At 41.1% G+C, this 23,978-nt stretch overlaps 1 protein-coding gene and 1 non-coding gene across 19 annotated transcripts in view; both read right to left on the bottom strand.

The window, feature by feature from the left end:
* LOC116806978 (ubiquitin-associated protein 2) overlaps positions 1-23,978 on the bottom strand; it is a 171,364-nt gene that overhangs the window by 77,714 nt on the left and 69,672 nt on the right. For 15 of the 18 annotated variants that reach the window (XM_072923059.1, XM_072923062.1, XM_072923060.1 and 12 more), the window contains 7 exons: positions 21,129-21,196; positions 19,205-19,403; positions 17,597-17,801; positions 8,053-8,324; positions 6,782-6,960; positions 4,827-5,034; positions 3,601-3,640 (listed from right to left, as the gene is read on the bottom strand). In XM_072923059.1, the coding sequence (XP_072779160.1) occupies positions 3,601-3,640; positions 4,827-5,034; positions 6,782-6,960; positions 8,053-8,324; positions 17,597-17,801; positions 19,205-19,403; positions 21,129-21,196 (1,171 nt within the window). The remainder of the gene's footprint in view (positions 1-3,600; positions 3,641-4,826; positions 5,035-6,781; positions 6,961-8,052; positions 8,325-17,596; positions 17,802-19,204; positions 19,404-21,128; positions 21,197-23,978) is intronic. The other 3 variants (XM_072923061.1, XM_072923064.1, XM_072923065.1) reach the window with 1 other exon arrangement.
* LOC116806994 (small nucleolar RNA SNORD121A) lies at positions 7,269-7,351 on the bottom strand. The gene has a single exon (XR_004366035.1). It is a non-coding gene; the product is annotated as a small nucleolar RNA SNORD121A (small nucleolar RNA).

Genomic DNA, 23,978 nt, shown 5'->3' with positions numbered 1-23,978 from the left:
CTTGGTTTACAAAAACCTGACCAGTAAGAACCAATAACAGTATCAAGAATCAGGCTATTAATGAAAATTCAAACAGCAACATAACTATCATTTTTTCCCCTTTAGGCTCTTCACCTGCAATAGATTTATAATTTTTAATGCTACATGTGTAGCAAACTAGTCTTCTGCACTTAAACTCCCACTATCTGGATTACTACCTTTTGCTCACAAGTCAATCCTTGCTTTAAAATTCCTTGCATTTGGTTCCACAAACAGAAGCAATTTGTGCTGTACAAATCTGCTTTTACCTACAGCTCTGCTTCTTCATTGCAACCTACACAGCACCATTGATGTTTAATACTTGGATCACTGGAGTACAAGGGCACATACAATTTATCAGTTTGGAGAACTGAGTTAAATGCTTAATGCAGTAGAATAAAAGAAGCTATGATAAAAGGCCACAACTGGGTACAGCATTAAGCACTTTTGATAGCTAAAGAGTTGTCAAATATTGTCTAACTTTATGTGACCTAGATAACAAAAAGTTTTAAGCATGAATAGTTCTTTTTCAGGTACACAGAGAAGAACTTGTTTACCACAGATGTACCTTTCCAAATGATCACTATAATAAGATACTGAACAACTCTACTGCCCAACAGAATACCCAGCTGTTTCTACACTTATCTCTTGTTCTCTGAAGATAATACACAGAATGAGAGACACTAATTCACCAATAAAAGCAAGAGACAGTTGAGCCTTGCCTTCTGCTGGACCACGCTTCCATACCACATCAGAGACTACTAGCCAGTGGATCATCACTAACTTGCAATGCATGTAAAGACAATCTTAGAATGGTCACAAAAGAAAATTCACATATACACTCAGAAGGTACACATCACAGTTTGTTCAAGTTACTGGTTTGCTTTCCTCACTAAATGACTCAAGTCGGGTTGCTGGATTGCTATACAAGCACAAATCAAGAAGTCTTGGCCTTGGCAATAAGCATGAGGGTAACTGACAACAGAGAAGGAAATTCTACAGATCAGGTTCAAGACCATTTAAGGAACCTGAAATCCATGGGATCTAAAGAGATACATCTGTGAGTCTGGAGGGAACTGTCAGAGGAAGTGGTTAAGCCACTATCCATCATATTTGAAAAATTGTGGCAGTCCAGTGAAGATTCCACTGACTGAAAAAGGGGTATGTGGTGAATGAGAGAAGAACGACTGACGTCATCTAACTGGACTTGTGCAAAGCATTTGACACTGTCCCGCACAACATCCTTGTCTCTAAACTAGAGAGACATGGATTTGATGGGTGCACCACGCGGTGCATAAGGAGTTGGCTGGACGGTTGCACTCAAAGAGTTGCAGTTAAGGGCTCAATGTTCAAGTGGAGACTAGTGACAAGTGGTGTTCCTCAGGGATTGGTGTTGGGACCGGTGCTGTTTAACATCTTTGTCAGTGACATGGATGGGGGGATTGAGTGCACCCTCAGCAAGTTTCCTGAAGAGACCAAATTGTGTGGTGCAGTCGACACGCTGGAAGGAAGGGATGCCATCCAGAGTGACCTTGACAGGTGGGCCAGTGCAAACTTCATGTAGTTCAACAAGTCCAAGTGCAAGGTCCTGCACTTGGGTCAGGGAAATCCCAAGCACAAATACAAGGTGGGTGGAGAATGGATTGAGAACAACCCTGGGGAGAAGGACTTGGGGGTCTTGGTGAATGACAAAATTAATATAAACCAGCAGTGTGTACTTGCAGCCCAGAAAGCCAAGTGTATCCTGGGCTGCATCAAAAGCAGTGTGACCAGTAGGTCAAGGGATGTGATTCTGCCCCTCTACTCTGCTCTCGTGAGACCCCCACCTGGCGCACTGTGTCCAGCTCTGGAGGCCCCAACATTGGAAGGAGGTGGACCTGACGGAGTGAGTCCAGAGTAAGGACAAGATGATGATCAGAGGGCTGGAGCACCCCTCCTATGAAGACAGGCTGAGAGAGTTGGGATTGTTCACCCTGAAGAAAAGGCTCCAGGGAGACCTTGTAGCAGCCTTCTAGTACCTAAAGGGATTCCAAGAGAGCTAGAAAGGGAGTTTTCACAAGGGCATGGAGTGACAGGACAGAGGGGAGTGGCTTTAAACTGAAAGAGGGTAGGTTTAGATTAGATATTAAGAAGAAATTCTTCCCTGTGAGGGTGGTGAGGCACTGGCACTTATCTCTGGAAGTGTTCTGGGCCAGGTTGGATGGGGCTTGGAGCAACCTGGTCTAGTGGAAGGTGTCCCTGCCTATGGCAGGGGGTTGGAACTAAAATTGAAATCCCTTCCAACCCAAACCATCCTATGAACTAAGAATATTATCAGCACATGCAGAATGGAAAATATCAGTACTTTCAATTGTAAAAAAGAGAAAATACATAATAGTTTGGATTCATTAAATAGATACATGGAAGAAGACTAATTCTAGTTTATGTGCTTGAAATACAGAAAAGACCAAAAGTGTTCTCAAAGGGGAACTGGCTCAGAAAAAGGGACTAATAAAGCTGTTACAGAATAATTACAAAAATATTAGGAATTCTCAGATCTTTGTTTTCCATAGCAAAAAAAACCAAGTCCTGTAGTGAATTTCATACATTATTCATTAATTATGTACACAAGAGTAAGAAACTTTTCCACTTGAAAAGTTGTTTTTATATATAACAATATTTCAAGTGGTAACTCTTTGGGCATATACACTCCTCCTGCTCATTTAAATTTAACTTAGCACTAACAGAACATTATTTATAGGTTTGAATGCCCAACTTCTTTCTACTCAGAAGTATAAAAAAACCAGTCTGCCCTATTAGTGACCTACCTGAAGAGATGCTTAAGAGGAAGACAGACTTAAAGTGTTGGAATTCCAAAAGATGTTAATTCACACTGCTGCCCTTGAAAATTTCCACAGAGCAGCACAGGTCAGAAGATTGAATACTAGAATTTAATTTAATTATTTTAACTCCAGGAACAGAGACGTAGGGATGCTACAAGTAAAATACCACATTAGAACCTGGCCAAGATGCAGATAACAGCAATGCCCGTATCAGAGCTAGTATTATGTTATTCTTACTCCACTGCAAGGGAGCAAAGTACCTGGCAGAGGGAGCATGTTAGTCACCCTTATTCCTCATGGGCTTCTAATACGGCACAAGTAGCACTACACCCAATGAGAGGTGCATTCCAAGAATGTCACTTTGTGTCATTTACAGCTAAATCCTATTCATAACTCCCCAACTGATAATTGGAAGAATTACTAAAACATTTAATATGAATTTTTAATTTTATATTTTTTTTAATTTCTACTAATTTTGGCAGATAAATTCAAAATAAAGCAGCAGCAAATCAGCTTCTTTAATTCTAAGACTGCTTAGGTTTGTAGATTTAATAGAGCTGCTTTCACACTTCAGTTCTAGTCAAGCAGCAAGTAGCATATCCTATGGAAATACAAAATAAACTCAAAAGAGTCAGTAATAAAATAAACAGTGAGAACAATATAAAACCTTAAACCAGACATCACTGCTACAGTTGTGCACACAGCAAGTAGTAAGGAAGGATCAGAAAGTCCTCTGCACAACCAAGCTTTGTAAACTTACTGTCAAGAGTTGCCTGTGTTCTAACACTGCTGTGTCCATTCTGTAAACAAAGAAGAAATGCATAAATAAATTATCAAATAGGAATATTAAATTTTCAGACAAAACCACACACAGAACATGCTTCATGCAAAATTCTATATTCATTCTAAATTGAAAGACCAAAAAGACAGAAAACTGACTTTTTTACAGCCTTTAACAAAACTACATAATAAAGTTGTCTCAAGTGTAAGGTGTACTGAACATACAGAATCCAGAATCCCATATACTGCCCATAATAAACCCATCAGCTGGAGACCATCCCATCTACTGTATATAACATAAACTTCAGGTTCACACCGATATGAAAGAAAGAATTGCTATAACATATAGGAAATGGTTGTGTTTTTGATCTAATGCAACTCACAATTTTAACTATCCAAGTTACACAGAGACGCCAATTTTTTTCCACTGAAAGATAAGACTTGAGAGGCATCAGTTGTTTTTTGGATAACGCTGGAGTACAGAAGTGGATAGTCTATGCTTGATCCTCACGAGTAAATACGAGCTAGTGCAGAAGACAAGTGTGACTGAGCCATTATATAACAAAGGCCAGGAGTAAATAAACTTACAAACTCTCACAAGTTCCTTAAATATTTGATAAAGTCTCTTAAAACAAAGCTACATTCCATATACAAATAGAGTAGATGCTTTTGAATATCTCCTGAGACTCTCTCTGTCCTAGATTAGATCTCTCCTTATGCTTTTTAAAATAAAAGATTAAACTAATTCCAACTGCAGTTTAAATCCAAAAAAAGAGTAATGTTGGAAGGGCCACAAACAGTTTGGGATTAATTTTCTATGTGCCATATTAATTTAATAAATAATATACCTATGGATAGAAATGGTCAAGTTATGGCAAAATACCATGACTGATATTTACATACAGAAATAGTTCCTTTTTTAAAAACTTAGCTTCAGGGAAGGAAACTCAACTAGAATGTTATGTGTTACTAAGAATAAAGGTCAAACAGCAATTTAAGATGTCAAAACCTATAAAAGCAGAGGCTCTTATATCCCATATACAAGAAACGGCTACAAAATAGGAAAAGAAAAAACCACAGAATGTACTTGGGAATCAAAAATACCACTTGGCTTGGTTAAAATATTAACATATTTGGGTAATACAAGTCTAACACCGATAAGAATATTTCCCTTTTTTTAAAGTCTTATTTCAGAATTTTACTCACTGTAACTGCAACAGGAGTTGGTTCAGATGGAGCCATGGAGCTTTCGTACACTATCCTACTAAGTACAGAAGTCTGCTCATAGGAGGAAGTTGTTACTGGGTTAGTGCTCTGGGATGAGCAGGTCAGACTGGAAGAGCTGATGGCAGAGGTTGTGTAGGTGGACTCCTGTACTGTATTGGATATTGGCAGAGAGGTATTCAAAGGATCACTGGAAAAAGTAAAAATTATTTATCAACATGGCAAACTACATCTCAAATACCTTTGTGAAAATATCAGCTCCTATATAGTTATCTAGAACTACCTTAAACATGGAGTCAAATATACATTATTTATACTACAAAATCTAATAATGAGAAAAAAATATATAATTTTACTTTGGTCCCCAGTAATCACTGCTTCAAAACCATCCGCTGCACTAAGCACCATTCATCTTCCTCTTGCCAGCCCAACCAAAACAAGAGTTTACACACAAGCACTTTTTTTGGTCATGTTATTTTCACCTTCTCAAAGGATATATTAATGAACATAAACTCTTTTTTAAACAAATAGATCCATAAAGTCTGGTATATGATGAGAAACACAGTCTCTTTTAACAACATAATTCTGTCATTAAAGTAGCAGTCTAATAGAACTATGCAAAGAGGAAAAATACTTTAAAATATGCAGGATTGTTTTACTTTCAAAACAGCTTGCCTTTTTTTTTTTTTTAACAGAACTAGAAATTAATGTGAAAGTTCATTTTTAATAATATTTCTGATTTAACTTTGGGAATCTTCTTACTGAAGCCAATTTTTGAATGAATAAAGAAGAAAAAAAGGGTTACTAGTATGTTGGCATTTCTCATCATTTATCATTGGCCATTTTAGCATTTCAGTAAGAGGTTCTGCATAATGAAAGACCGGCTATTTTTCTCATCCCATAGAAGCATCAGATCTGTAATCTGGTGCCAATCTACTAATACACATATATGGCACAAAGGTCATCTTTCCTGGACCAAAAAGCAGGGAAAAAATTGTGTTGTGAGGAACAAACCCTCAAACAAATTTGAAAATCAGGAAAATTAAACAAAAAATAGCAATTTTATAAAGGGTAGCTTAATTATAAGGTTATATACATTCATGTCATCTCCAGCTTCATACTGACCCATCCAGGGAGGTTTTGATTTTAATTAGAAAATAAATGTCTTCTTTAAGATGTCATCCACAGAAAAGACTTCACAGAATCAATTAGGTTGAAAAAGACCTCTGAGATCATTGAGTCCAACCTATAACCAAATACCACCTTGTCAACCAGACCTTGGCACTAAACACCACATCCAGTCTTTCCTTAAACACCTGCAGAGACGGTGACTCTACCACCATCTGGGGCAGCCCATTCCAATGTCTAATCACCCTTTCTGGGAAGAAATTCTTCCTAATGTCCAACCTGAACCTCCCCTGTCGCAGCTTAAGACTGTGTCCTCTTGTTCTGTCCCTTGTTCCCTGGGAGCAGAGCCCAACCCCCACCTGGCTCCACCCTCCTGTCAGGGAATTGTATGTAGAGAGTGAGAAGGTCCCCCCTGATTCTGCTTTTCTCCGGGCTAAACATCACCAGCTCCCTCAGCTGCTCCTCATAGGACATGTACTCCAAACCCTTCACCAGTTTTGTTGCCCTTCTCTGGACTCACTCTAGCACCTCAATGTCCTTCCTGAATTGAGGGGCCCAGAACTGGACACAAGACTCAAGGTGTGACATCACCAGTGCCAAGTACAGGGGAAGAATCATTTCCCTGGACCTGCTGGCCACACTATTGCTGATACAGGCCAGGATGCCACTGACCTTCTTGGCCACCTGGGCACACACCTTACATGTCACCATATTTCTCCCTCTTATTACATGGCAATTGTGCCTTGACATTTTGGGCACAAACTTGACCCCTTAAAGAAGACATGCAAAAATGCAGGAGGGGAACTCACACATACATGACAGATTTTGAGTACAAGCTATTGTTGGTTGCCTGGCTGGTATTCTCACTGCTTGAAGTTGATCCAAATTCTGTGAGCGTAGGCTCTGATCCAAACTCCAAAGCTCCAAACTGAACATTTAATCCTGTCACATCTGCTGATCCAGGCATCTCCACTGCAGAGGCAGGAATCTTAAAGGAGGAAAAAACCCAACATAATTCCTTTGCATGCACTATCTGTATTAAATATAAAAGTAACTGACAGTCTTGTCCCTTAACTACAGGCTTCTTCAGTTACTGGCTCAGCCTTTGCTGCCAACTAGATCTGTGACAACCCCCCACTTTACATAAATTAACTACATTATTGGAACCTGAAATTAATTAATTGATTCTGTGCCCTGATCTGGAGCTGAAAGGGTAAGACATACTATTCTAAAATATCAAAGTGTCATCTGTGATCATCCCCATCAGCCAATATTCATCTTAGGGCTACTAAGTCAATCCAAAAATCACATAGTAACAGTCATTTTCCACACAGAACAATTAGATACGTGCTTGAAAAAGACATCACTGTATTTTGAACCTAAAACCTATTCAGCTTTGAATTTCCTGCTTTATAAACAAGAAACAGACCATGGTCTTAGCTCTCCTTCTTCCTAGAAACTTATATATAGAATCATTAAGGTTGGAAAAGACCATTAAGATCAAGTCTTACCATTAATCTAAGTCCACAATGAAACCATGTCTCTAAGCACCACATCTACACGTTTTTTAAATACCTCCAAAGATGGTGACTCCACCACCTTCCTGGGCAGCCTGTTCCAATGCTTGACAACCCTTTCCGTAAAGAAATTTTTCCTAATATCCTATCTAAACCTCCCTGGGCGCAATTTGCGGCCATTTCCTCTTGTCTTGTTAATTGTTACCCGGGAGAAGAGACAGACCCCCACCTGGCTCCATCCTCCTGTCAGTTGTAGAGAGGGAGAAGGTCCCCCTGAGCCTTATTTTCTCCAGGCTAAGCCTCCCCAGCTCCCTCAGCTGCTCCTCACAGGACTTGTGCTCCAGCCCCTCCACCAGCTTCATTACCCTTCTCTGGACTTGCTTCAGAACCTCAATATCCTTCCTGAATTGAGGGGCCCAGAACTAGACACAGGACTCGAGGTGTGGCCTCACCAGTGCAAAGTACAGAGGGAAAATTGCTTCCCTGATCCTGCTGGCCATACTATTGCCGATACAAGCTTTTGTATGCTAATATGTTTACGATGGACAAACTCGATTACTCACCTTGGATGCTGGAGTTATCCTCCGTTTTGGTGGTTTTATCTGCTTCTGCTGGGTTTGGTGGGCAGTCACTTCCGGGTTATCCATAGATATAGTAGGCAGCTGTAACATTTTGCTAACAGCGGTAGAGGTGTCTACTGGTAATGGCTCGTGGAGTTTTACCTGGGAGAAGGACTGCAGCCCAGGAGGAGGAACAGGGGCTATCTGTGTTTGTTGTTGCTGTCGCTGGGTCAGATGGATTAGAACTGGGGATGGTTGAGGATGCGATTTCAAGTCTGGTCAGTGTTGGGAAAAAGAAACATCAAAATTAAAGTACTGAACTCTGCTCTTCATGCTTCTACCCTTTATGAAACAATCTGGGTGACCTGACACACTGGACAGCTATGATTTTATAGAACATGCAAGTCTTTTTCAGACATCACACAAGTTTCATACCGAAAATTACAACTGTAATATTAAAGCTAACATTTGATATTCACTACTTTAAATAAACAGCTGTAGGTAAGCATTATTTAGAATCATTGAAATGTTTAGGTTGGAAAAGACCTCTAAGATCGAGTCCTACCACTAATCCAGCACTGCCAAATCCAACACTAAACCACGTCCCTAAGCACCACATCTACACAGCTTTTAAAATACCCCCAGGGATGGTGACTCCACCACTTCCCTGGACAGCTTGACAGCACTGTCCGTGAAGTAATTTTCCCTAATATCCAATCTAAACTTTCCCTGGCACAACTTAAAGTTGTTTCTTCTTGTCTTGCCATATGTTACCTGGGAGAAGAAACTGATCCACACATTGCTACAACCTCCTTTCAGTTAGCTGTTGAGAGCAATAAGATCCCCCCTGAGCCTCCTTTTCTCCAGGTTAAAACACCTCCAGCTCCCTCAGCTGCTCCTCATAGGACTTCTTCATTGCACTTCTCTGGACACACTCCACCACCTCAATATCTTTCTTGTAGTGAGAGGCCAAAAATTCAACACGGGATTCGAGCTGTGGCCTTACCAGTGCCCAGTACAAGGAGAATGATCATTGCCCTGGTCCTGCTGGCCACACTATTGCTGATACAGGCCAGAATGCTATTGGCCTTCTTGGCCACCTGGGCACACACTGGCACATGTTCAGCTGGCTGTTGACCAGCACCCCCAGGTCCTTTACTGCTGGGCCACTTTCCAGCCACTCTGCCTCAGCCTGTAGCACTGCAGGGGGTTGGTGCAAGTACACAGTTTGTGGTAATTGGGAATGGGGCTGCTGCCGAACCTCATCCCTAATGGGCTACAACTGTGAAAAGCAGGTGAACAGTATTGAAAGCAATGAGACATGGAGTGCCGAGTTGTCCTGACCAATCACGAAAGGGAACAGAAAGCACACAGGTGCAATGCATGAACAATGAGGGGTATAAAAGGTTGGGCTAAAGAACAAGAAGAGCAGATGCTTGCAGCCTTTTGAAGGGATGTGATATGATTCTGTATGGGGATGCTTAAAGTTTTCTGATATTGTATGGTGATACTCTGTGTATTGTGGCCATCTCAACTGCAGCATGTGCTGTGGCATATGCTGCAACAGGTTGGTGCGACCCAAGTGAAAGACCCGGCACTTGGCCTTGCTGAATCGAATACCATTGGCCTCAGCCCATTAATTCAGCCTGTCCAGAGCCCTCTGCAGAACCTTCCTACCCTCGAGCAGATCAACACTCCCACCCAACTTAGTGTTCTCTGCAAATTTATAGACCTAGCCAACAGTATACCCATTCAAGCCATGAGCAGCCAGTTTCTCCAGGAGAATGTTGTGGGCGACAGTGTCAAAGGCTTTACTAAACTCCAGGCAAACAACATCCACAGCCTTTGCCTCATCTACTAGGCAGGTTGCCCTGTCATAGAAGAAGATCAGGTTGGTCAAGCAGGACCTGCCTTTCCTAAACCCATGCTGGCTGAGCCTCATCCCCTGGCTGTTCTGTAGGTGCCATGTGATGACAGTCAAGATGATCTAGTCAATTACCTTCCCTGGCAACGAGATCAGGCTGACAGGCCTGTAGTTCCCCAGGTCCTACTTCCGACCCTTCTTGTGGATGGACATCACATTTGCTAAACTCCAGTCTTCTGGGACCTCCTTGGTTAGCCAGGACTGGTGATAAATTATTGAAAGTGGCTTGGTGAGCACTTCTGTCAGCTCCCTCAGTACCCTTGGGTGGAGCCCATCCAGCCCCAAGGACTTGTGTGTGTCTAAGTGATGTAGCAAGTTATTCACCATTTCCCCTTGGATTGTGGGGGCTTCATTCTGCTACCTGTCTCCATCTTCCAGCTTGGGGGGCTGGGCACCCAGAGAACAAACTGGTCTTGTTATAAAAGACTGAAGCAAAGAAGGCATTGAATACCTCAGCCTTTTCCTCATCCTTTGTCACTATGCTTTCCCACACACACAATTAAGGATATTCTCCTTGTCCTGCCTTTTGCTGCTGATATATTTATAGAAACATTTTTATTGTCTTTTATGGCAGTAGCCAGATTAAGTTCTAGCTGGGCTTTGGCCCTTCTAATTTTTTCCCAACATCCTTGTATGCCTTGCAAGTCGCCTGCCCCTTCTTCCAAGGATGACAGACTCTTTTTTCTCCCCAAGTTCCAGCCAAAGGTCTCTGTTCAACCAAGCTGCTCTTCTCCATCAGCTAGTCTTCTGGCACATGAACACTGCCTACACCATTAGAATTTCCTTCTTGAAGAATGTCCGACCTTCCTGGACTCCTTTGCCCTTCAGGACTGCCTCCCAAGGGACTCCATTAACCAGTCTCCTAAAAAGGCCAAAGTCTGCCCTCTGGAAGTCCAACGTAGCAGTTCTGCTGACCCTTATCCTCGCTCCTCCAAGAACCCAAAACTCTATCATTTTGTGATCGCTGTGCCAAAGACAGCCTCTGACCACCACATCACCCACCAGTCCTCTGTTCACAAACAGTAGGTCCAGCAGAGCACCTCCCCCGGTTGGCTCAGCAGCTATGTCAGGAAGTTCTCTTCCACACACTCCAGGAACCTCCTAGACTGTTTCCTCTCCACTGTGATATATTTCCAGTACACATCTGGTAAGTTGACATCCTGGACAAGAACAAGGACTAGTGATAATGAGACTTCTCCCAGTTACTTATAGAATATGTCATCTGCCTCTTCATCCTGGTTGGGTGGTGTATAACAGACTCACACCTGGATATCTGCCCTGTTGGCCTTCCCTTGGATTCCTCCCTATGAACCCTCAACTGTATCGTTGCCATCATTAAGCTCCAGGCACTCAAGACACTCTCCATAACATACAGGGTTACCCCACTGCCTCTCCTTCCTTGTCTGTCACTTCTGAAGAGTTTATAGCCATCCACTGCAGCTTTCCAGTTGTGTGAATCATACCACCATGTTTCCATTATGGCAGCTATGTCATAATTTTCCTGCTGCACCATGGCTTCCAGCTCCTCCTGTAGTCCATGCTGCGTGTGTTGGTGTAGATGCACTTCATTTGGGCTATTAATCCTGACGCCTTTTTGGGGAGAGGAGAAGCTCCAATTCCTGTGTGACCATTCTCAGGCACTTCTGGGATTTCTAACAAACCAATAACCCTTGTGTCTTTGCTGCCTCATGGATCTCCATCTGATGTCGTTTGGGTTTTGCCTTTTTTTCTTTTATAGGTTCTCTGTATTCTTCACACATATATTTGTAGCTCTGTAGCCTGTTTTATTAGTGACTAGTTTTCCCAGTACTTTTCCATGGCCTTTCCTTAGGCAGAAAGACAAAACAAATCCCACAGCTCCAAGCCCCGGGAGGTACAAGGCTCCATGCTGTCTTGGTTCTTCCTGGGAACCAAGGCTAAGAACAACTCCTTGAGATACATTCTCACAGAAAAAGTACAATTAGTGCTGAAAGGGGAGCTCCAGAGAAGGGGCTCGACCTGGGGGGAAATGCATCACCACTGGTCCTCCTAATTGGTGCTTCTTATCAATTATGCTAATTTCCTAAAACATATAAAAATGTACTCACCTCTTGTCCTGGCTTGTAAGATAAGCATGTATTTTATTTGCCATCTGTTGGAGGTGGGGCAGGTATCTTCTGTTGTTGGGCAGTTTTCTTATCTCTTCCAAGAACAATGTCTCCCTCTGGGGAGATATCTTCTGTTAATGGGCCATTGAATGACTCACTGCATGACTGATAAGGTTACATCATCCCATTGTGAGATGCTCAACCCAGAAGGAGGAGCCAAGCATTCGTACCTGCATGAAATCAGCATTTTTTGGGATATCAGGGCAGCCTCTTCCCATTGTATTCCCAGAGGAGCAGCTTCTCCTCTGCTGGATTCCCAGAGGAGCAGCTTTTTCCCTGCTGGAACCCCAGAGGAAGACCAGGCCCATCTACTCTATCACCAGACCTTCAGAGAAAACTACACCCTTCTACAGGACCACCAGCAGCATTTCATCTGCCACTCCAGGAGGAACAGCCCAGCCACCATTTAACTGGACTATTGCCAACACCCCGACTCCTCGGAGTGTCAGGTTTCTGACTCTATCAGTAGTTTTGTTTGTACTAATTACGTTTTTTTAATTTAGGGTTTTTTTTCCTAGTAAAGAACTGTTATTCTCATTCCCATATCTTTGCCTGAGAGCCTTTTAATTTTGAAATTGTGGTAATTCCGAGGGAGGGGGTTTACCTTTTCCATTTCACGGGAGGCTCTTGTCTTCCTTCACAGACTCCTGTCTTTTCAAACCAAGACACCTCGGCAGGGGGTGGGCTTTTGTGGACATCTTTCCATAACTTCCTCTGAAGGCCTTCAAATAAAGATCCCCTTTTATTTTACCTCCTTTCTAAAATTATCTCGAGTTCCATTTCCAGGTTGGGCAAAAGGCAGCATATCCCCTACCTCCACTGAGATGGCAGACCTAAGGACCTCACTGGCACAGTATCCCTCAAGCACTGGTGTGCTACCCAAAGGCTTCTCTCTAGTGAACATGGGTTTATCCCCTTCGCCCTTCAAATTTAGTTTAAAGCTCTCTCAACAAGCCCTGCTAACTCCTGTGCAAAGATCCTTTTCCCTTTTTGAGACAGGTGGACCCTGTCTGTTGTCAGCAGGCCTGGTTTGTGTAAACTGCCCCATGATCAAAATGAAAGAAAATTCTGCTAGTGACATCAGGCTCGGAGCCAGGTATTGATCTGCTGGCTCTTCCTATTTCTTCCCTCATCCTTCCCTGCAACTGGAAGGCCAGAGATCACTTCTTGTGCTCCTGATCCCTTAACCAGTCACCTCAAGACCCTGAAGTTTCTCTTGATTGCTCTCAGACTTCTTGTTGCAACTTCATCACTGCCTACCTGAAAAATCAAAATTCCGAGTGTCGTGCCAGCATAGAAAGCTTTCTCTTCACATCTTTTACCTGGGCCCCAGGGAGGCAGCAAACTACTTAAAGAAGGGGGTCTGGTCTGCATGTGAAGCCTTCTGTTTCCTTCAGAAGGGCCTCTCCCATGACAATGACCTGTCTTTTTTTCTTTATGGAAGCAGTTTTAACACAGGGCATAGGCTGACTTAACCCCGGCGACATGTCCATGCTAGATGAACCACTGTGCTCATTATTGTTCAGCTCCACTTGCAGAGCCTCATACCTATTATGCCAGGACACCTGGGGAGGTGGGGTAGTCACAGATGAGATGTACCTGCTGCGTAGGGTAGGAACTTGTCGCCATTACCCCCTATCCTTTAAGTCACCACGTTAAGCCAAGCAGAAAAGATAGGGGATCTTCCCTGTCATGTGCCTTGTCTGACTGGTGGCCCTGTCCCAGGAAAGGTAGGATTTTGCTCCAGTAGTCTCTCTCTTGCACTCCCTGATACTCCTCAACCTACTCACCTCCTCCAGAGTTCTGTCACTAAGCAGAGGAATTCCTCTAGTTGGGCACACCTCCCAAAGGCATGTTCACTACTGCTGTCCAATACTGGTATAAGAGCAGGGCACACCCTGCAGCCTGACACCTGGGTGGTAGCATGTTCCCTCCAGAGCTCTGCTTATGTAGCTGTTTAAGTCATGGTGTGTGCAGAGCTTAGAGAGGTCAGCTGTGGCTGCCTGGCAAGTGGATACCATTGCTCCCTGATTAAGCTGGCAGGGCCTCCTGGACAACCTGCTGCACCACTACCTGGCTTAAGCGCCACAGGGGGAAGTCACCATTACTCCTGGCCCTGCCCATGCCTCGTCAGTCACTCTCATGCAAGCTCCTGGCTCCTGATAGGTCTCTGTCTTGGTTTGAAAAGACAAGTGTCTGCTAAGGAAGGCAGGAGACTCCCATGAAATGAAAAATATAAATGCCCTCCCTCCAAATTATTATAATTTTGAAATTAAGGGCCTCTCTGGCAAAGATATGGGAGTAGGAATAACAGTTCTTTATTAGGAAAAAAATAAAAGCAATAAAGAAAAATGCAGTAATACTAAACAACACTGACAGAGTCAGAATACAACCTGACACCTTGCTGGTCAGGGTGTTGGTAGCAGTCCGATTAAATGGTGGCTGCAGTCCTCCTGGAGTGACAAATTGAAACGTAAACTTTAAGGCATTTAGAGATTTTGAGGAGCTAAGATTTTAGCTAGAAATAAGCCTTACTAGAGTTAATTAAAATAAGAATAATAAATGAGTAGGCCTTGATGAAGTTAGGAGTTAGTAGTTAACTAATAATTAATTGCTTGTCAGCACAATGTTTGGTTAGCTGGGTTTATAATGAAGAATATAGAAACTGATAAATAGCTTTTAGGAACATAAGACAATTGTGGGCCTCCTCTGTTCTGAAACCAATTGAAGACAAGGAATGGGAGTTCTACCAAGAGTTCATTTGTCATACCTGCATTGAAAAGGTAGAAAGGTCAGAACGAGGAAGACTTCATTTACTTCCTCATTTTGGGACCCCTCCCCATAAAAGGGACCACCGACCCATTTCAAGGGACAAACTACGCATGCTTAATAGCTTTTGGAGTGATTAGCATACGAAGCGGGGAATGGGATGTACCAAAATTATGAATATGCAATTGTATTTTGTATATTCAATACTTGTATGGATAAAAAGACTCTGTAATCACCTGGAAGGCGCGGTGTGTATTTGGGAGCTATCCCGCACGCTGCCCGGCGTCGAATAAACATACACTTTCTAACTTTAAACTGTTAGAGAGTTTTTGTCCGTCACAGTTGGATATCGATACTAGATCAATATCCATATTTCTTTAATAAATCAAAATGTAGTTCTGTTGAAGCAGTGATCCTGTAGAAGGGTGTAGTTTTCCTCTGAAGGTCCAGTGCTGGTGCAGATGGGCCTGGTCTTCCTCTGGGAATCCAGTGGAGAAGAAAGCTGCTCCTCTGGGAATCCAGTGGGAAAAGGCTGCTTCGTGTTGTTCTAATTCTCAGATTATATCCAGGTAGGAATCCTTGACTCCTCCTCCTGGGTAGAACTTCTCACAAAGGGATGATGTAATTTTATCAGTCATGCAGTGACACTCAATGGCCCATTAACAGAAGATATCTCACCAGAGGGAGAATTGGTCATGGAAGAGATAAAGAAAACTGCCCCACTTGATTTTAACAGGTGGCCCAATTAACAGAAGATAACTGCCCCACCTCTAACAGATGGCAATAGAATACATGCCCCCAGCCACATCTTGCAACCTAAGACAGTCTCGATGCTCTCCTGGGGTTTCTAGACACCGTCACCAACCACTTCCCATAGATCCCCTGCTGTGCTGCAAAATGCACCTGCACCCGAGCTGCTTGCCTTGGCTTTCTTAAAAAATATAAAAGCAAACCTATTCGTACAGTGGTGTAACATTATCATACATTAGGCCCCAAAAAGTGGCTTTGATTATTTTAGTCAAATACTGCAAGTTTTATTGCAGTTAATTGTGACAATAAAATGTGAGTACTTCCAAGGTGGTCTAGAGTTGCAACTTAGTGGAATTATGAGTTAGGATTCCCCTGCCCCTACAAAAGAAAATGTTTTCAACAGAAATAGGAAGTCATCTACCATCTCAATATGGCTGAAAGTCAAGAGACACTGGATGCTGACAGGTTTTTTCCCAAGACTTCCCCTTTCATATTTTCAGACACTGAAAGCTTCTCAGAGCACTGGTCAACAACCATAAGAGATACATGCATTTGCAGTGTGAAGGTTTTTTTATCCAGTTGAAGTGTATTAGAAAGCAACTTAAAATGTACATAAACATTTTTTTCAGAATTTCTGCATGTCAAAGATTATAACTGCTACCAAATGGGCTGCTTATCTATCTGGAAACCTACACTCACACAGCAGAGAGATACAAGAGCTATCACTCTTCATAGTGAGAATATTGCTAGGAACTACACTGTAAAACCAAGTTTGTGTCATTTTCATGGGTTTCTACTAATTTTACTCAATTAAATGAAAAATCCATACAATTATGAATATAAAAAACTGGGTAACCTGCATAATTTTCAGCACACATAAACTTCACACCGGGAAGGAATGCTGAGATGTGATGCACATTATGAAGAAATTATGTAGTACTCATTCAAAATTCATGCAATGATGAGAAGAGAAAAAACTGTGGAAAAAGACAAAATATCGTACAACCTAGAAGCAGCATAGGCACACTGAAAATAGGTATTTTCCAGGATTTGTTGAGAAACAAAGTGTACTGGTTTTGGCTGAGGTAGAGTTAATTTTCTTCTCAGTGGCTGCTATGGGGCTATGCTTTGGATTTGTGCTAAACACAGGGTTGATAATTTAGAGGTGTTTTTGTTATTGCTGAGCTTACACAGAGTCAAGGCATTTTCTGCTCCTTGTACGGCCACACTGGGTAGGAGGCTAGAGGTGTGTGGGAGGTTGGGAGGAGACAGTTGGGACACGTGACCCAAACCGACCCAAGGGATATTCCAGACCATGAGACATCATGCTCAGTATATAAGATGGGGGAAGAAGGAGAAGGAGGAGGACATTTGGAGTGATGGCATTTGTCTTCACAAGTCACCATTACACATGATGGAGCCCTGATTTCCTGGTGATGGCTGAACAGCTGCCTGCCCATGGGAAGGGGTGAACAAATTCCTTAGTTTGCTTTGTTTGAGTGTGTGGCTTTTGCTTTCCTTATTAAACTGTCTTTATCGCAACCCACGAGTTTTCTCACTATTACCCTTCCAATTGTCTCCCCAGTCCCACTGGTGGGAAAGGGAGTGAGCACCTGCACAGGGCTTTGTTTCTGGCTGGGGTTAAACCACGACACAAAAGTCACAACAAAATTCCACTTAAATATTCAAGCATATTAAATCAAATATGTCATTACATGAAAGCTCAACAACCTCTAAAGATTCAATGGCATTTATAGATAGACTTAAGACTCTCAAAACCTAGTTTGTGATATAACGTCTATTACCAGCAACTAAGTGTAATACAGTGCTGTAACCAATTATATTATTAGGATTATGTTGTTTTACAAAAGCTTTTCATGTAAGGCCATTTTAAACTGCTACTGGCGTTAAGAGATCTTATAGGCTAACAGAGAGAAAGCTATATCAAAGCACTTACCAAACTGACTAAGGACTGACGCCTGGGTAACGGGCAGTTTTTGATCCCAGGATGATGTGGTAGTGGTAGTAGAGCTATTATTGTTTTGTTGAGAGGTAAACTGACCCAAACCTGGAGATTTCAATTGGTCCAAGATTTGGAATCCAGTAGAGTTTTTCAGTTTAGGAGACCCATGTTCTCGAAAGCCAGGACAAAGGACTGCAGACTATCACGAGACCAAAAAAAAAAAAAAAAAAAAAAAAAGGGGTGTTACCAGATTTCTGAGAGAGACAGGAGACAGGACATGATTTATATTTAGAGTGAAGGGTTGAGCTACCCTCAGACTCTCAGACTAGGCGTCTGATAAGCGGCCTTGGTGGGGCCTTGGAAGCCTTTGACGCAGTAAGAAAATAGTTGTTGTGCAGTTAGAAATTACTTTAAGGTAACCGTGGTGTTAATAGGTTTTCTGGGTGTGAATTAGTGTAGAGCTATAGTGCAGAACTCTAGCCACTTTAAGGCAAAGACAAATAATGTTTGCTGACCAATGATAGTGTGCTTACAATTTGTAAACTATACTGAAGTGTATATAAACTGCCATCTTAGAGACAATAAATGGAGAACATAGCTTTAACCATATTGCCTCAACCCGTGTTTGTCCAGTCCAGTTACCCTCATATTATAAGAAGTCCCTAGCTTTTAAGGGAGAAAGAGTGGAGTTGAGTATTTAATAAATAATTTGAACATAACCATAGGGTCAATGCCTACAGCTGCTATTTGGCAGTAACCAAAACCTCTTCAGTCCTAGATTACTAATAAATCACAGAATTGTTAGGGTTGGAAGGGACCTCTGGAGATCATCCAGTCCAACTCCCTGCCAAGGCAGGGTCACCCAGATCAGGTGACATAGAAGCAGATCCAGGTAGGTTTTGAACATCTTCAGAGAGGGAGACTCTACATCCTCCCTGGGCAGCTGTTGTAGTGCTTTGCCACCCTCAGTGTAAAGAAGTTCTTCCTCATGTTGAGGTGTCACTTCTTGTGCTTTAGTTTATGACCAATAAAAAAATCAGCAGTTGGAGCATATGACCAGACCCACTCTGGTTATCACTGATATAACTTCATCACTAACTACGACAATACTGATTTACTTTAATCCACACATCTTAAAATAGCATGCATTTACTAATAGTTGCATTTATTCTGTGAAAATCAGTTTAAGTTCCCAATTTCAAGCCCTCACTATTGACTCAGAAATAATCAGGTTTACACAAAAAGCAGTCAGATATGTGTTTGCAAATAACACACCAAAGTTTTCTGGCATAGAACTCTTTATTATAAAGAAGTGATTTCATCCTAAATCAGCATGCAGTAAATACATCCGCTCTCTACTCAAAAATTAATACAAGTACTTCATGTGAACTGAGAAACAACTACTTAGCAAAACCAGGAAAAAAAAGTAAATTTTATTTTGTGTTTGTGAATGGAAGGAATGAAATTAAGAATTCCTTCAACATTTGCAACCTGAACTTTATAAATACCGAACCATCTCATTAAATAGCCAGTACTGGAAAAGTTACTTAACCGGAAATATTTACTCATTAGGAATATTTAGAAAGCATAAGATATTTTTACCAGACTTTGAGGAGAATAAGAGTTTACAGCACTGGAGCTGCCAGTTCCTGATGCCATCTGGGTGCTGTGCTGAGAATTTGTGAAGACAAGGGCTTGGCCAAAGGTCTGTTGCTGGGGAGCCTCAAATGAGTTGCCTTCTGTCTCTTGGGTAAGGGTCACAGGCTTTTCGGGCTTTTGAAGCAGCGTTACCAAATCAATGCTGTAAGACAAAGCAAAGTTTGGCTGGAATAAACACAATGATTAGACTGTGCTGAAACTGAAGAAAGCACGAATACTAAAGCTGCCATACCAGCAACAGAATTATTCTGCTAGCTGAAACTTACCACTACAGGTAGAATATAAATTCTTTGCTCTCATTTAAAACATTATCAAATGTATATCATCATGTATCACATAAATAACCTATATGATTAATATAACCAAGTAACTGAAGACAAGTCATAAAAGATACATTGTGTTTAAGCCGATCACTCCTGCCAACTCTTTATATATATTGATAATCCACATTATCTGTATATCACAAAGAGCAAGGGATCAAAGTCCTACCTCTGTATTGGGTAGGTATACAGACAGTAAAGAATTAAGTCACATGCAGCAGTTGAGTATGTGATGGTATGGAAGTCACAAGAGCAATGGAAATACAAGCTATGTTTCTCAGATAGTAGGCACATATCCAAAACTACTTTACCATACACACCTGAGCAGAATGAGAAATGTGATTTTTTTTTTTACATTTAACATGGCCTACTAACACCTACATGTTAACACAGATTTATCCAAAGAAAGGCAAAGCATTCAGACAATAAATCTACTCAAAAAATTCTGACAAGTTTATCCTAAATATACCACAGGCTTGGGCTGAAGAGCTGCTTCCAGCACTTTGATTAGCATAGATTTTTTAATGTCCAAGCCTTTCTTATGGCAAATAAAAAACCAAACAAACAACCAAAACAAAAAAACACAAACCACAAAACAATACACCAGAACTTGAGCTGATGAACTAAAATATTTTCTAACATAAATTGAGGGACATCCACTGGAAGAATATTTGCATTAAAACAACAAATGTGAGCATATCACAGAATAGTTAGGTTTCAAAGGGACCTGTGGAGATCATCTAGTCCAACCCTCCTGCCATATCACCTTTAAGAAGGAAAGGAATGGAATATACACTGTAAGCCAACTGACACCATGCCTCCTCCAGGTCACACCCATATTATAATGAAAATTTTGTTGCAGTCTGAAGTATAGCAGTACAGCTGTATCAGGATGTTTGGGACCATTAGGCCATCTAGTTTTCAGATGTCATGCTATCCAACTACAGAAGTGTTCATCATACAACCTTAACCTGCTCTCTGAGGCTAATGCAGGCAGCTGATTCCACATAATTAGCCAGGAATTTGGTGAAGACAAAGACAAGCAAAGGTAGCAACTGCCATATTTTTCATTCTCTAGCTGAACTCTATATCATCAGTTAAGGCAAGTAATTGTGATGGCAAGGTAATTTTCCTGGTAAGCAACACAAGCTTTTCTGTCAAGATATTTGTCAAAGCATTAAATTCTGAACACTTTCTATATCCACAAGGGCAGGGTTTTCATTTTCTGGACAGCAAAGCCAGAGCTTCTTTTTCAACAACAGCAGCACAGTTTTCTTACCAGCTATTTTTGTTCCTGCCAGTAAGCAGTCTTTGAGCAGAAGTCAGTATTATGTTCATGGATTTGCTAAGTTTGGCTCCACTTCTGTAGTCAATAAAAGGTAACACAGGAACCCACAAAAGCAAGACTTTCACAATTTTGAAACTAGCTTGACCAATCTCTGGTCAAGGCTGCCCTGTGTTTTAGTCAACATTTTATATGTGCAAGCTAGCATTGCTTCAACAAGCAGAAAGTTTTTAAGGTATAGGGAAACTATGGAAGATCTTACCTTTGCCTAGGAGTCACATGATTCTCAGCTGGAACAGAGGAAGCAATGAAGACTTTTGTTTCAGAAAGCTGAAAAAAGTGTGTACGGGGGAGAATTATTTTAATCATACACATGCTCACACCAGTACTGTGACATCTTCAGAAATTCCATCTTGGTCACACACTTTTAAGATAAAAGTAAAGTCAAACTATCATTACAACCAGTTATGCTGCAGCTCTGCTTAAAAAGACAAAAACATGTAGTCGAACTTCAGCAGTCTTCTCCACAGAATCAAGTACCAATTTAATTAAAGTGTTAGGAAATTTGATCTACTGAACACTGAATGGTATACTAATGTAACTACATCCATTTGGGAAATAGTTTAATTAAAAACTATACCAGTAGAAAGTAATTAGTGTGACAGATGGTATATCATCAGTGTGCAGACATAATTTAGGACTCCATAGAGCAGCTCTGATAAATCTCATTGCAGAAGTCTAACACATTGCACTGTTCCCAGTCATTTCATGTATCGCTGTTTTACATTTCAGCCCACATCATCAGTGGAAGCAAGTTTGCACTCAGGTATGTACAGTGAACTAGCATTCATGGTTCTTTCTTGGCACTTCTAGAGTGGCAAAACTATCTTAAAAAGATTGCTCTGCAAGCATGAGTTTGAAAACAAGAAAGGGAGAACTGTGCAATTGCTTATACTAGTATAACAAGAAAAGCCAGCCACAGCAGAAAACTACTGCTTCCACCATGCTGTTACAATAAAAATAGATACTTGCACAGGTAGCTGGGGAGGGGGAGCTGGTTGGTTGGCATTTGGGGGAGAAAGGGGGTGATTTTGGTTTGTAGGGGAGTTTATTGTTTCTTGTTTGGGATTTTTTTAATAGCTTTTCTTTTTAGAAAAATAGTAGTTAAACAACTGCAACTTCCTATGGCTAATTCATTTCTATTGACAGAAATATTTGCAAACCAGAATAAGTGTTAAGCCAGTACAGGTTTGATTTAACAAGGCAGAGATATGACTGTATAATGGTTAGATTTTAAATTAAATTTGCACAAAATCACCCTTAACTACTTTGGTGTAGCTCTGTATTTAGATTAAAGAATAAGTGACCTATTCAAACATGCACAAAGAATCCCTTTAGAATGTGACATTTGAATGTAGCTCTTCCAGGAAATTATGCATTTTTAATTGCTAGCAGCCCAGTTTAAAGGACATCACAGATATGAAGTAATATCATCTGCCATCCCACAGGCAGCTCTACTGAAAGCACATATGTCCCTGTACATGGTCATCTGGGATTCGTCTGTGAAACATTTGATTTAAGTAGGATGCAGAAGGTCTGACTGGGAGCAAATCACTTACTACTCAGAGGCAAAGTTCAAATGTTTCATGTGCTCTCCCCTAGCACTACACTGGGTCATGAAAAAATTGGTACCACCACAATTCCTCCCTTCATTTCCTTCCCCTCCTGCTAATACAACATATTTTAATACCATCTTTCTGGAACACAACTCTGTCCTGAGCATAATGCTGCCAGCCTGCAACTCTATGTACTGACCAAAACAAAAAAGGTTCAGCTCAAGCATATTTCCAATTTAAAAGGCTGTTTCTCTATTGCTCAGCTCTTTCCCCACCATATGTGTTATTTTATAACAATGCATACTGTACTTTCTGTGGTGTTATGAGACTCCTGCATTATATGGCACAAGGAGGTCAGCTAATGGCACAAGCAGCAGCTTATGGTTTGCAATCTCTTGGTTAAATAGCAAATTCTTTGTAATGTCAAAAGTTTCTTATGCTCACAATACCCAGGATAAGAGAAACCATGGCCAAAACACTGATGAATCCTGAAAACTAAGTAATTGAAGAGCCTGAGGATGTTTGTGACAATGCAAAAGTATGCTTGACGTGAGAAAGGAAATGTTCTCTTCAAGTGAACCAGCATGCAAAATAGACATCTCCAGCTACCAGCTTGGCTACACTGAAGTCTACACTACACCCTGCAGCAAACTCACTGCCACAAGCTCCAAACACCTAATTCAAAAGTCTGATGGGATTACAGCACTTGTCCAAACACGTACTTTGTGCAGCAGCAGCTGAAAAGCTTTATTACACAGATGTATTTAGTATTTCTTAGAAGTAATATCAGCTCCTAACAAAGTTATTTACGTTCACTGTACACTACACTCACAAATCTTTCACTGAGGCTCTGGCATTTTCCCAGGACTGAATGAACAGTTGTGAAACATTTGCAAGCAGCAGCCCCACAAAGGTATTTCCTCCATCTGCAGTAAAATGTCTGTGCTTTTAATCTCCTGTTTCTATGATAAAAATCATTCTCCAATCACCAGACATAGAATATATTTAACAACTAAGCTATCAGGTCCTATGGACAGTTGATAAGTGAGGACCACAAGAAAATATACTCTGGCATACTCATAAAAACTCAACAGCAACAAATCAGAAATAACAAAACCTTATTCGTGTTTTGACATGATGTACTGAAGTTAAAGAAATTAAAACAAGTTCTTGTGCTGCTTCCTGGTAAAAGAAACACTCACACTAATCTTTTTTTTTTTTAAGTGTTGCCATTGTTTCAAATAAAAATATAAAAATTACCAATATTATATACAAAATGTTTGCCTTCAAATACTTTCCAGCAATTAGTATGTTTTCTATTTCTTCCCTTCTGATAGTTTCTGTAATCAAACTTAATTTTATTTAGCCAGAAGTATATAATCACAATTTTAAGAGGAAAACCTAGAGCCATCTATAGTACCTCAATATTTGTCTGGTCCTTCATTGTCCATACAACCTTCAATTTTCACTGCAAAGAGTTTCCTCTATTTAAAAGC

This window comes from Taeniopygia guttata, chromosome W (genome assembly GCF_048771995.1).
Source record: "Taeniopygia guttata chromosome W, bTaeGut7.mat, whole genome shotgun sequence".
NCBI lineage: Eukaryota > Metazoa > Chordata > Aves > Passeriformes > Estrildidae > Taeniopygia > Taeniopygia guttata.
This window is presented reverse-complemented; position numbering and strand designations above follow the sequence as displayed.